At 38.3% G+C, this 15018-nt stretch overlaps 1 protein-coding gene and 1 long non-coding RNA gene across 5 annotated transcripts in view; one reads left to right on the top strand and one right to left on the bottom strand.

Annotated features, from left to right (window-relative positions):
* LOC148779595 (uncharacterized) overlaps positions 1 to 13575 on the bottom strand; it is a 28492-nt gene extending 14917 nt beyond the window's left edge. For 2 of the 4 annotated variants that reach the window (XR_016046546.1, XR_016046547.1), the window contains exons 1-2: positions 13501 to 13575; positions 13183 to 13283 (exon numbers count right to left, since the gene is read on the bottom strand). This is a non-coding gene — a long non-coding RNA (uncharacterized LOC148779595). The other 2 variants (XR_016046544.1, XR_016046545.1) reach the window with 2 other exon arrangements.
* Positions 875 to 2345, top strand: LOC18447043 (xyloglucan endotransglucosylase/hydrolase 2). Its single transcript, XM_006857145.4, has 4 exons — positions 875 to 1089; positions 1189 to 1289; positions 1407 to 1600; positions 1697 to 2345. Exons 1-4 carry the CDS (start codon positions 936 to 938, stop codon positions 2133 to 2135), a joined length of 888 nt encoding a protein of 295 aa, XP_006857207.1. The 5' UTR covers positions 875 to 935; the 3' UTR covers positions 2136 to 2345.
* Positions 13576 to 15018: the final 1443 nt, after the last annotated feature.

The raw sequence follows: 15018 nt of genomic DNA, 5'->3' as shown, positions 1-15018 counted from the left end.
ATAGCGTATTATTATATTATTTTATTAGGCTCTACCTCATACCTGAGGTGTCGCGTTAAGAGTTTGTTTTTAACATACAAAAACCACGTCCACTAAAGGACGTGGCAAGCAGCAAGCAAAAGTTTAAACCAAGTAAAAACTTTTGAAAATAGTGATGGTCCCCAAGGACCATCATACTCAAACAGACCATCACCTATTTAAAAGTATCTTTTCTCTTTTTTTCCTTTTTTTTTTTTTTTTTTTTTTTTTTTTTTTTTTTGAAATTTTAGGATTGTTACACCTTGTATATTGTTGATTAAATCAACCCAAAAAGTGGGTATTTCTAGAGAATACTAGACGTCGCAATGACTTAATTGTAAGAATCTATCTAATAAAAGTAGAAAGAATACATCTGTACAAAATCCTAAGAAATTAGAAAGGGTATATCACTACAAAATCCTATGGTTTTAAAGAGGGTACAAAAATTTAAAATTTAAAATTTAAATTTCAATTCGAAAGTTTCGGTAAATCCCAAGAGGACATGCCCAAACGCCACAGGTTGCGCATCTAAAACTTGAGAACATTGCAACGGGCGTAGGACCCCCGTTTACTCAAGTGGTCGCCACCAAACTTGATAACTTTCCTTCTGTTCACGCCAATGACACCACGATCGCATGAAAAGGAATAGGAGAGGCGCGTTGGTTTTGAAATTTAAAAAAGAGAACGCGTAGAGTTATATGCCAAAGCAGTGCTACACATGTTTTTCCAAGTGAAAGCAAGCTGGTGGGGAGTGGCTCCAGTTGTGACCCACCCCGCCTTGTACTTTCTTTACAGTCACCCCCCCCTTTCCTCTCTCTTTATTGAAGACCCTGTATAAATAAGGGCGATCGATGCTCATTGCACCATCAACAACAATCTTTGGAGTTCTCACTACTAAAACACCTTGTGTGACAGCCATGGCTTCAATTCAGCTGCTCTTTCTCATCTTTGCTTCTCTCTCTTGTGCTTCTGCAACTTTCATTCAGAACTTTGACATCACTTGGGGTGACCAGCGTGCAAAGGTGGTTCCTGGAGGCGATACTGTGCAGCTTACCCTTGACAAGTGGTCAGGTAAATGACAACACCTCCCTCTCTCTCTCTCTCTCTCTCTTCATGACTTACATATTAGACAAACAAAAGGAGATTGTTAACATGAACATTTCCATTCAGGTTCTGGTTTCCGATCAAAGCAAGAATTTTTGTTTACTCGTATCGACATGAAGATTAAGCTCGTCGAAGGCAACTCAGCTGGCACGGTCACCACCTATTATGTATGTTCCTTTTATTTTTCTCTCTCACTCATCCTCAAATTGATCGGGTTATCAGAAAAATTTCCTGAATTTATATTTTGATTGCTGAAATTTGAACGATTTATTGTATTTGGGCAGCTCTCCTCTCAAGGCCCCAACCACGATGAGATTGATTTCGAGTTTCTTGGAAACGTGACAGGAGAGCCATACGTGATGCACACAAACGTATTCTCTCAGGGGAAGGGCAACAGAGAGGTCCAGTTCTATCTCTGGTTCGATCCCACTAAAGCCTTCCATACCTACTCCATCATCTGGAACCCATCCCAAATCATGTAAGCCCATTAGGCCCAAACCTCTCTCTATACAACAATTTTTCTCTCTCTCTCTATAACATTTTACTGATGAGTTTTTTAACCTGGGGTGTGCAGATTTTTGGTGGATGGGATCCCTGTTAGAGTGTTTGAGAACACTGAAGCAACAACAGGAGTGCCCTTTCCAAAGAACCAGTCCATGAGGCTTTACGCGAGCTTATGGAACGCAGATGACTGGGCAACTAGAGGTGGGCTTGTGAAGACAGATTGGTCCCTGGCTCCCTTCACTGCTTCTTTCTCTGGTTTCAAGGCCACCAACTGTAAAGACCCATCTTCTTCTCCTCTCCTCTGTAACTCTATTCCAGTCACCTCTGCTGCAACTACGAGCTCAGTACAGGCCCAGTCCCAGTCCCAGCCCCAGCCCCGAGCCCAACTGAGCGCAAACATGTATAGGAGAATGAGGTGGGTTCAGAGGAAATACATGGTTTATAATTATTGTGGCGATACTAAGCGTTTCCCTCAAGGCCTTCCCCCTGAGTGCGGGCGTCGAAGATAATCTCTAAATATGAGTCCTTCTCGGTTGCAAGGCGTGAATATTTCATTGATTCATATGTATCTCCTGTATAATACTGATTCTTTCATTCTTATTATTTGATTGTAGGCTTATTTTTAATTTTGATTATTTCAAAACAGTAAAATGTATTTGGAATTTCAGTGATGAAGTTCAATGAAAGAAATAAATTGGAAGGGAACTGTTTTTGGTGGATATTGTGAAATGCTGATGATCCGAGGGCTAGTGTTATTTTTTTTCTTTTTCTTTTTTTTTTTGTACCATTCGTACTGACCAGAGTTTTAAAATCGATGAGCCAACTGGGACTCTGAATCGGTGGGTGGGCAACTTTCGACTGGGGAACTCTGGAATCGCCCAATTCCCATGGGTCTTAAATTTTGTTTTAATTTTCGATCTCACTCGATCTCGTTGAGTCAGATTGGGATTGATCTCACTCGATCTCGTTGAGTCAGATTGGATTATGGGCAAACCGCGGTTGCCGGATAAAATGTTGGAGAGAATGGGAGCGACCGTAACGTGAGATGACCAGTTCGGTAGGGGTGGCGATGAGATTAGGTCGAGCCACTCGGGTCAAAGTCCATTTAACCTAGACAAGGCCCAGGTCGAGTCGTGATCCGACTCTAGCTCGGACCCTATCTGGTCCGGTTCCGAGTCGACTTTATGTGAATCATTGTGGTACATATAAGAAGTAAAATATTTTGATAGCGGTGGAGCCCTATCAAAATAAAAAAAAGTAAAGCCTCACCTCAAGACGCAATGAAAATTGTACTTCTCGAGTTGGAAATCTTCAAATTGATCCTCTTGCCTTAACTATTGTAGTTGTAAAAAAAATTTGAAAAAATTATAGATACCTCATTAATTTCAACTTTCTACATATCCTACCTCTAATATTTGTTGTATTGTACCCTAAACTTCAACATTATTTATTCTTGTATATATCCCCAATCAAATAATCAAACTTTTTTTGTTTTTACCAAAATGCCATCTTTTTTTCTCTCTCTCTGCCCTTTTTAACTTATTATTTTATATTATCTCTCTCACCATCTATACTTACCCGCCAAAACATTCTCTCTCCCTCTACTTACCCAAAAGCCAAATCAAAATCTCTCTCATCGATATTCTCTCTCTACTTACCTAACCTAAACAACTCTCTCTCATCCGTATTCTCTCTCTAGTTTGCGATCTAGCACAATTTTTTTTTGCAGTCCAGCACATTTTGTGCCAGACCAAAAAAATTTCGGTCCGACACAAAGTGTGCCAGACCGATAACATTCCAGAAGTTTTGTGGCTAAAAAATTTTGATCCAACACCAATTATGTCGAACCGTATTTTCAAGCCTTGTATCATTTGGTGTAGAGAGAGAATGGGAGTGACGGTGGGTAGAGAGAATGGATAGAGAGAAAAATAGAGAAAGATCATGTGAGAGAGTGGGCGCGTAAAGTGAGAGAATGGGAGAGATGGTGGAGAGAGAGGTAGAGAGAGAAAGTACATTTTGAGACAAATTGGTAGCATGTGACCGATCTTTTCAAAAGGGAAAGAGCGCGAACAAATAGTATTTTGGTCCTTTAGGGTATAATACAAAAAGTAATGGGGGTAGGATGTGTGGAAAGTTGAAATTGGGGGGTATCTATAATTTTCTCAAAAGAAATTAGGATTTCAAGCTTGGTGTATATTGTAACATATTATATGTATCGTCTATTTTACCCTAAAAAAAAATGAATTGCATGATATGTAACATTTTTTGAGCTTCAAGTTTCATAGTTAGGTTTAGAAATTAATTTTAAAGCCATAATGGAGATTTTCGTGAAAAGAAAAAAAAAATGAAAATATGAAATGGGCCAATTTTGGGTAAAATTTATGTGGAACCTCCGTCAACTTCTTTTTTTTTTTTGGTTAAAATTGCGGCTCGGTTCAAGGATGTCATCCCCAAACTGCTTTTTAATATTTGGGTTTTTTGTTTTTCCGTTAGTAGGGCAATGTCTTAGTGTGAGGGACAGTGCCCAGAATAGAAAGCACTCAGATGTTGGCATCCTCAAACCGCCTTATTTCTTAGCAAACAAATGAGTTAATATGGTCTAAGGATGCCAACCTCGGAACGCTCTGAAAAGAAAGAAGGCGTTTTGAGAATGGACAGTTTTGACCGCCTCTCAATGCTTAACAAAGTCAATCTTTCCCGTCTTACGATGCCAACATCAAACTGCTTTGAATAACATCACAATAGGTGGTCCGATGATGCTAATATTGGACCGATTGGGCATTGCCCCAAATATTAGGCCAGTGCCTGTTGAAAAACTTATAAAATAAATAAAAATAAATAAATAAATAAATGTACTATAAGGATGATATCTTTAGACCGAATGTTAATTTTGAAAAAATCTCAATTTAACTATCCTTCCCCGTGATTTTAACCCAAAATTGACTCTTTCTTTTGTTTTAGTATTTTGTTGGTCTCCGTACATAATTCACTTTTTTTAAGAGGGACGCATAAAAGTTTTGGGCAAAGCCTAGTGAAGGCAAGCTAGTAGGGCTCCAGCTAAGACCCATCGCAGTCAACCCCATCTTCCTTTCTTCCGTATCCTTCAATCTCGAACCGAGATAGCTGATTTCGGCCAAACTAGGTAACCACCCCTTAAAATATCTACTAAAACTTTAACTCCCAAAATTACTTTGATCTAAAGAGGAGATAGAGTACCACCTAAAATTTGGAGAGAGAAAATTAGAGAGCGAAAGATGGAGGAGAGAGAGCGGGGCGTGTCCCTCTAGGAGAGAGTGAGAGACGTTGTGTAGAGATTGGGGAAGAGCACCCCTATTTATAATGAATATTTATGTTTAGGGTTTCTCAGGGTTTTCCCATAGTTTGTCTCTTTCATGATATTAATCTAAACCGTTCATCAAGGTGACTTGTGGGGTGAGAGATCTGAGCTATCCATTCCATAGATGGGCCATCAACATTATGGAAGGTGCTTGAACCATTATCCCTATTTTCTTAAACCATTTTTCCATCAATATATTTAAATAAAATAAATATCACGCATTCCATAAAATTGCATGATCCATGTCACATATTCCATAATGATATATCAAATATTATCAAGTAAGTAAATACTACCAAATATAAATAAGATAATATCAATATTTAATATCAATTCAAATTGACCATATCTCTTTAAAACAAACTTGTTATAAAACATATAAAGCCATGGTCAATATTTCCCTTTCAGGATTTGACCATATGCCACAAATCAAACTTACCTTATCTTAAAAACTTGAACATAAAGCGAACAAGAGAATCCAAAAAGGGTGGGGCGTGCCACCCTTTTGTGGCACATGTGGGCCCCCACCCACATGCCACATGGTGGGGCCCCATGAAATTTTTATAAAAATGTATTATTTCAAAATTGAATAAAACAATTTAAAATATATATTTGAATTTTTATAACTTTGTAATAACAATAACTGTATTTTTATAAGTCCAAAAATCACAAATAAAATATTGAGAGATTCATAAAAATTCAAATAATAAAACTAAAATTATTTCAATAGTAAAATGAACACAATTAAATTAATATGCTAGGAAAAGTATCCATATGGTTTTAGAAATCCAATCTGTAATGACGGGGTACTCCACCTTCAACTATGGACTACAGACCACACTAGCTTTATCGAACCGACCCAGTGTTTCTCATGACCCACAATCTAAGCAGGGGCTCATTAGAGGGTCATCAAAGATAGGTCAATGACTTAAGGGGTTGCAATCCCAGTTTGTGGATTACAGGTCCTCTCCTAGAGACGAGTCAAGGTCACCACGACCTGATGCGACCATAACTATATGACACATAGGGGTATCTCTCGCACATACATACGCTTCACCCAAAGGTGGATATCTGGCTTTCCCGAATGATATATCAATATGCATGCCGTGTGATGGAACATGAATGACGTTTTTTACCCCCGTCTCAATAGGCCTACCATCACATACAAGAGTCACACAGTCCCTCGGCTCTCTCTTCTAGACATAAGCTCCACTTCATCAAGTGCTAACCCAAAACCCTCATTGGTTAATTATTTATGCCCTGGTACCTTGGGTTTTCCAACCGTCTGGCCTAGATCGATAAGCACAATCCGATATAAGCAAACCTCATTTGCTTAGTATGGTCCTCGAGGAACCACACTCCCACTGAGTTTATGTTTCACTATAATGAAAGTATTTCAACACACTCTCATAAGGCCTTTAAATGCCACATAAACCCAACATCTCCCACTTGGCTTTTGAAGGCCTTACATTCTCTCTTCCTCACTTTCTCTCATCCCCATCTCTTTCACATGTCTTATAAAAATATTAAGGACAACTCCCTTAGTCAGAGGGTCTGCAATCATCAAATCTGTAGATATGTTGCTAATCTCGATCTTTTTCAATCTTACCTCATTTCTCAGCTGATAAAAATAAAGCTTAATATGCTTGGAGTTCTTGTGAAACAGAGGCTCCTTAGAGACACAAATAAATGCAGTGTTGTCACAGAAAATTCGCATTGCCTCACAACGTACAAGATGAAAATTAAATTGATTAAGAAACTTCTTAATCCACACGGCCTCCTTGGCTGCTAGACTGCATGCCACATACTCGGATTACATGGTGGACAAGGCTACAATATCTTGTTTCTTTAACTTCTAAGAAACCGCACCCCCTTCAAGCATAAACACATACCCAGATGTAGACTTCACATCATCTGGATCTGCGAGATAGCTTGCATCTGAATATCCCTCTATTGCTATTTCAGTTCCCCTTTTATATGTGAGCACATAGTGTATGGTACCCTTTAAATATTTGAGAATTCTTTTTACAGCTTTCCAATACTCCTCTCTTAGATTACTTTGGAAACGGCTCACCAAACTCATGACGAATGACAAGTCAGGCCTTGTTCTAGTCATGGCATACATAAAGAACCCAATTGTGCTCTTGTATGATACTCTCTCTATAACTCTTATATCCATGTCTTCGGTAGGACACATCTTATTATTATGCTTCGTCTTTTTGTCAATTAGGGTAGACATGGGCTTACACATACCCATATCAAAATTTTTCAGAATCCTCTTATAGTAAGTTGCTTGGGAAAGTTGGATAGTCTTCTCTCTCCTGTTTCTTATTATGTTGATGCCTAACACATATGAAGCTTCTCCAATGTTCTTCATATCGAAGTGTTGTGTAAGGAAATTTTTCGTCTCTACTAATAGGGCAATTGAGCTACTAACAATTAGCATATCAGCCACAAATAACAATTTAAAGACCACATCACTCCTACTAACCTTTTGAAATATGCAATAATCCTCATTATTTGTGGAAAACCTTGGGATTTTATATACCACTGTCGCGATGCTTGTTTTAGGCCATAAAAGGGATGTATTTAATTTGCATACTAAATTTTCTTTCCCTTTCTCTTCAAATCCCTCAGGTTGGGTCATGTAAATTTCTTCTTCTAAATCCCCATTTAGAAAGGCTGTTTTGACATCCATTTGATGAACCTCAAAGTCAAAATGGGCTGTTATAGCTATAAGGATTCAGATGGATAGAAATTTGACAACAGGGAAAAAAGTTTCCTCATAATCTATTCTTTCTTTCTGGGTGAAACCCTTTGCAACCAACCTAGCTTTATATTTTTTTATTTTCCCTTCATAGTTCAACTTTTTCTTGAAAATCCACTTACAATCAATGACCTTACTTTTTTCAGGTAGGGGTACTAATTCCCATACATGGTTTTTGTTACTGGAAGCATACTCATCTTTCATGACTTCTACCTAATATTCCCTTTCAGAACAAGTCATGGCTTCACAGTGATTTCTAGGTTTTGAATCTGGATCTTCCACACCCTTATCAAAATGATCTCCAAGGTAGACAAAATGTTCTAAGTAAAGGGGTGGTCTACTGACTCGATGACTTCGTATTGGTTCAGGTAAAGATTCACTTTCTATAAGGAGTTTAGGATCAGGTTGGGTTGGTTTGGAACTTTCAAGTTCAAGGTCTCGAACTACATCCTTGTTTTGGGCCTTCTCATAAAAGTCGGCTTGTTTTCTACTCACCCTTGCTTCAAGTAACTCTTCTTCGAAGAAGTGAACATCGCGGCTTTCAATAACCGTACTTATTTTAAGGTTGTAGAATCGATACCTCTTACCATGATCTGGGTAACCAATAAAAATGGATTTGACAGTTTTTTGTTGCAATTTGGTTCTATTTTAATATGGGATAAGGACATGGACTGAGCAATCCCAAACTTTCGGGTATTCAAGGGAGGGAGTACAACCTATAAAAATTTCATGAGGAGTAAGTGTGGCAGCTTTTGTGGGAGTCCGGTTAAGGATATAACATGTTATTAATACGGCTTCTCTCCAAAACTCCCATGAGAGATTTACATGTCCCATCATATTCCTTACTATTTTCACTAAGGTCATATTCCTTCTCTTCGCTATACCATTTTGTTCAGGAGTATAAGGCATGGTGTACTGATGGATGATCTAATTTTCAATGCACAATTCTTTGAAAAGGTCAGATGAATATTCCCCCCCTCTATTAGTTCTAAGGACTTTGATTTTCAAGTTGATTTGATTCTCTACCTGGGTCTTATATTCTTTGAATTTTTCTAGGGCTTCTGATTTTGCATGAATAAGATACACATGGCCATATTGCGAGTGGTCATATATAAAAAAGATAAAATATCTTTTTCCACTTTTGGTGGTCACATTCATAAGTCTACATATATCACTATGAATGATTTCCAATATGTTAGTAGCTCTTTTTGTCCTGGTGGTATTTTTTTTTATTAGTTTTTCTTGCACACAAAACTCGCACACTTTCGATAAATCTCCCTTATAATTTTGATGAATCTCATCCCTTTTTAATCTTTTCATTCGTTTGATATTAATGTGTCCTAACCTCATATGCCATAGGGTAGCATCTAATTCATTAGGGGATGAAAACATAAGCAATGTTCTCTTTTATTTCAAGAGTAAATAGCCCGTCTACAAGTCGTCCAGTCATGACCACATATTTCCCCTTCTTGACCACCATTTTCTCCCCAATGAAAGTGGTTATGACTCCAGCCATAGACATCTTAGGAACCGAAACCACGCACTTCCTCATATCAGAAGCATAAGTGCTTATTTTAGGATCAAGGTGCTCCCTCTCTTCAGTTTCAGCTCAAAATCTCTAACTCCAAGTACATCAATCTTCTGATTTCCTCCCATATAAATATGCTACTATCTTGGTCCTATGGGAGTGAAAGAATGGTAACATTCCTTGGTGTTTGTGACATGGGTCGTAGCCCCCGACTTAAGACACTAAGAAGCTCCCTTGGGGTCAGCTAGCATGGACTCGAAAACCACACATGTCAATTCCTTGTTAGTTCCACCAGATTTGTTGAACTGACAACTATTGGCTATGTGGCCTACATTTTTTCAAATAAAACAAGTTCGAGTATCTCTCTTTGCTCCCTTATTTCTAAAATCTCTTTTCTTTAAATATATTTTCTTCTCAAAAGTGTTTCTTCTATTTCCTTTCTTAAATTTAAAATATGGTTGAGATTTTACCATATGCACGCATCCCTTGGGGTTTGCCTTGAGCTCCTCATTTCTTCTTCAGATTTAATGGTCGTGATGAGTTCCTCTAATTTTGGTGTCTTTCTTCTAGCAGAGATAGAAGATATGAAAGTCTCCCATGAATTACGAAGAGAATTCATTAAATGAATCGCTTGCATAGATTCATTAGGCTTCATGCCTGCATCTTCCAAATGTCTGACTAGCGCACGAAATACGTGCACATGATCTGCAAACTTGGTACCTTCTACCTTTTTTAAATCATTGTTCCTTCTCATAGCCATAGTTTGCTTCATGAGAGAGGGTTCAACATACTCTCATTCAAGTTTATCAAAAATCTCACTTGCAGCATAGATTGACTCGTACTCAGAAGCATACGAGTCAGCATGGCACATAAAAGAATGTATTTGCATCTCAAGTTCCTCCTCTTCCAATTGGCTTACTCATCTTTGATTATTTGATATGAGCCGTCAGTTGGATGACGAGGTCGGTCCTCAAAGAGTACCTCATGCAAGTTTTTTTCATAGAGCACAAAATTGATTTTTCTTTTCCATGAAGCAAAGTTGGTCCCATCAAACCTTTCGATTTTCAAGATATCAGAGATGAAGGTTCGAGTAGCCATATATTTCTATTCTCAAGCAAAAATAAGAAAAGACTCCTAATGGCAATCAAGTAAAACTAGCTCTAATACCAATGAAAGAAAGACCTATGTGATCTTTTGTCGGGGAAATACAATTTTTTAAAAAAATAATAATAACCCTTTATAATTTTGGCAACAAGATCACTCACAGATGGTCTTATTACAAACAATAGAAATTCAAAAATAAATAACACATCAATAAAATAAATCTCAACTACTTGATGTCATTCATACAACCTAATACTGTGCTTGATAACATAAAATAAAAGAACTTAACAAATAAAAGAAAAGATGTCGGGGATTACCTCAACCGAGCTTTTCATACCCCACCGCATAGGGGTATCTCTCGCACATGCATACGCTTCACCCAAAGGTAGATATCTAACTTTTTCGAACGATCTATCAATATGCATGCCGTGTGATGAAACATGGATGACGTTTTTTGCCCCCATCTCAGTAAGCCTACCATCACACACAAGGGTCACATTAGTCCCTCGGCTCTCTCATCTAGGCATAAACTCCGACTTCATCAAGGGTTAACCCCAAACCTCCTTGGTTAATTATTTATACCCAGGTACCTTGGGTTTTTCAACCGTTTGGCCTAGATCGATAAGCATAGTCTGGTATAAGCAAACATCACTTGCTTAGTCTGGTCCTCGAGGGACCACACTCCCTCTGAGTTTATGTTTCACTATAATAAAAGTATTTTAATACACACTCATAAAGCCTTTAAAGGCTACATAAACCCTACATGCACCATCAGTATCAATCCTAACTCCTTGCGTGAAAGCCATGGCTTCCTTTGCTTCAATTCAGCTCCTTCTCATATTTGCTTCTCTGTCTTATGCTTCTGCTACTTTCATCCCGAACTTCGACATCTCTTGGGGTGACCAACGTGACAAGCTCCTCCCTGGAGGTGATACTGTGCAGCTTACCCTTGACAAGTGGTCAGGTAAATGACACAACATCCCCCTCCTCTCTCTCTCTCTCTCTCTCTCTCTCTCTTCTTGACTTACAGATTAGACACACAAGGGATTGTTAACATGGCCATTTCCATTCAGGTTTTGGTTTCCGATCAAAGCAAGAATTTATTGTTTACTCGTATCAAAGTGACGATTAAGCTTGTCGAAAGCAACTCAGCTGGCACGGTTACCACCTACTATGTGTGTTCCTTTATCTCTCTCACGCATCTAAATTCTGGATAGCAAAAAGATCTTGAATTTATTTTTTAAGTACTGAAATTTGAGCTATTTATTGTATTTGAGCAGCTCTCCTCTCGAGGCTCCAACCACGAAGTGATCGATTTCGAGTTTATTGGAAATGCGACAGAAGAGCCATACGTGATGCACACAAACGTATTCTCTCAAGGCAAGGGCAACGAAAGCCTTCCACACCTACTCCATCATCTGGAACCCAACCCAATTCTATCTCTGGTTCGGCCTAAATCTCTCTCAAACATTTTTTTTTTTGGCCTCTCTCTCTCTCTTTCTCTCTAAATCATCTTACTGATGAGTTTTTTTAACTTGGGGTGTTCAGATTTTTGGTTGATGGGATCCCTGTTTGAATGTTTGCGAACACTGAAGCAACAACAACCCTTCCAAAAAACCAGCCCATGAGAGTTTACGCGAGCTTATGGGACGCAGAGGACTGGGCCACTAGAGGTGGGCTTTTGAAGGCAGATTGGTCCCTGGCTCCCTTCACTGCTTCTTTCACTGGTTTTAAGGCCACCACTTCTAAAGACCCATTTTCTTCTCCTGTCCTCTGTAACTCTGTCCAAGTCACCTATGCTACAACTACGAGCTCGGTATAGGTCTAGTCCTGGCCCCCAGCCCAACTGGACACAAACATGTACAAGAGAATGAGGTGGATTCAGAGGAAATACTTAATTTATAATTACTGCAACGATACTAAGCGATTCCCTCGAGCGCTTCCGCCCGAGTACAGGATATGAAGATAATAGTGATTCGTTCATTCTTAATGTTTGAATGCAGACTTTACGACGCCAAATCATATATGGAATTTCAATGATGGAAGCTTAGTGAAAGAAATTCGGGGTTGTCTGCAAATAGACCATTTATCTTTTGTACATTGAGGTCACAATCATTCCAACTCTTTATATGACAAATTGGATGGCTTGAGGTGCATCACCAAGTTAGAAAATTTTCTTTTTGGAGCCTTGTCTCTATTCAATAACACTCTTACAACCACCTATTTTGAAATTCAAGGGACAAGAATGATTGCGACATTCATATACAAAAGATAATGACAGTAGACAATCCCAAGAATAAATTGAAAATGAACTCTCTTTTTAGTGGATGCTATGAAAGGCTAAGGATCAGAGAGTTAACTCTTTTTATTTTTATTTTGAGCAAATTCGGTGCATACTTTTTTTGGGGGAATCAATTACGATATGGGGTTCATTTGACCAATATTTTGAGCACCACCCCTATCCCATGCGGCTTTTGTTTTTTTCTAAGTTACCCTCCTTCCAGCAATGAAAACATCAAAGGGCGTTTTTTTCTCCCTTAAGTTACCAATGCTGTTCTGCATTTTCATTGAACGACCTGACTGGTTCTCTCTCTCCTTATTTAACATTTAATACTCTCTATCGCTCTCCCTGGTTCAACAAACATGGGACTAAATACGTAGCACTACTCAATCAAAGAAATAAAAAGATGTCAAAGATAAAAAATGGGACTAAATCAATCAAACAAACAAATGAACAAATAAACAGATCACAATAACAATAACAACAGTGAATGGGAAAAGGAGATGCGTTTTGGAAAAGAAATTAAACCAGGCCCCTACCTCATACTTTCAAGAGCTAACTTCTGGAATCCTGGGTCAGAGTCTTGGGCTCTCTCAAGAGACAGTTCCAATTGTTGTTTCAAAACCAAATCCCCATCAGACTGGCAGAGAGAAAAAACATAAATTCCCCAAACTAAACCAAAAATTGAGAATTTTTAAAGTATGAGACGACACGATGGACATGTTCAAAGAAAACAATGGATATTAATGAACAATAAAAACAAAACCAATAGAAGCAGAAACCCCGGTGGAATAGTTATAAACCCTAAAGAGAGAGAGAGAGAGAGTTAGATGTTAATAAGGAGAGAGAGAGAGAACCAGTCCAGTCGTTCAAATTTTTTTTATGCTTTCCATTACAAATGACGCCAGGTGTTCGGCCAGACAGTATTGGTGACTTGAGAAAACAAAAATCCTTATCCGGTATTTTTATTGCCCAACAGGGGGCAACTTAAGATAAAAAAAAAAAGTTGCAAGGTGGTCCTCGTAGTATTGGGCAAATGACCGCATATGGTAATTGACACTCAAAAAGGTCGGCACATAATTTGCTATTTCTTTTGGTTTTGGTACTATTTCGATTGACCAAGGGTCTAACAATCTCTAAGCCAATTTGGACATGGGTCGGCAACTTTGGCCTGAGGAACTTGAATTCCAAATTCCCCGGATTTTAAATTGGGTGTGTTTTGTTTAAGGCTGAGGCCCTAAACAATCAAAGCAAGATGTACCTTCAAACAATGTTGAAAAAGGATTTCTCAGTAGCAAAGATTTTATTAATGACCTGAAAATTTATTTTCATCTCTAATGGTAAAATTTAAAAATTAAAAAATAGTGCAAAACGAGCAGATCTATAAACTATTAAAAATATTGAAAATTGACGGCTCAGATAATACATTATAAAATAGTATATATCCTACATATTGGAGGATGGTGAGTCGTATCTTCTCCACGTATAAAGGTAGTTCTATACACAACTGCATATGTGACTCAAGTATCATTTAAGTCACGACTTCTTTTCCCTGCTACTCTTGCATGTATCTCAATGGGACACGACTTCTTTTCCTTGCTACTCTTGCATGTATGTCAATGGGACATCATGTTCTCGATGAATATATTTGGCAATAACTTTTGGAGCGAGATTTATCTTATCAGTCAGACGGGTTTTAATTTTTCTGGCAACCCACTAGCTACGTGTTAATGGCTGATGAGCCCTTTCAAGTGGACATGTATATGTGTGCTCTTCTTCCATCTTTCTCACACTAAAAAATTTAGAGGGATTATTCCTAGAGCAGTGAACTTCTAATTTGCATCCCTCTACCGTACAAACTGCAACTACGCGCTCTTGGTCGTTTCTCTTATAGTCCATGATAAAATTTTGACATATGGTATAATCAACCAAATGGTCTTGAAGAGTCTTAACAAGCTCAAAATATTGTTCGACCTGCATATCAACTCGAGTGCACGCTGAAGGGCATGGCATGTCCAATATATATTGCTCATCACGATAGGGTCCCGTCTCTATGTCATCATCTGAGTTTGGCTCGCATGCATGTGCTTCATTTCAGACAACAGAATTGGGCACTAGTTCAATGGGTTGCCTAGGAAGTCATGGCCGAAGAATTCAATTTGTACTAAATATAAAAAATAAAATACCAATACAGTCATGAAAATTTTAATTATTAACAAATCCTAGTTGGTGGACCTCATGATGGACTTGCTTCATTCACTCTTGGTTGATGATCCCTATGTGTTGGTTCGGAAGATAGGTTTGAAACACATACATGAATACTAGAAGCTACTAGTAGCATACATGTCACATCTCCATCTTAGTTTAATACTAAT

The sequence above is a fragment of the Amborella trichopoda genome, chromosome 12 (genome assembly GCF_054954075.1).
Source record: "Amborella trichopoda isolate Santa Cruz 75 chromosome 12, AtrichopodaSantaCruz75HAP2 v2.0, whole genome shotgun sequence".
Taxonomy (NCBI): Eukaryota; Viridiplantae; Streptophyta; class Magnoliopsida; order Amborellales; family Amborellaceae; genus Amborella; species Amborella trichopoda.
This window is presented reverse-complemented; position numbering and strand designations above follow the sequence as displayed.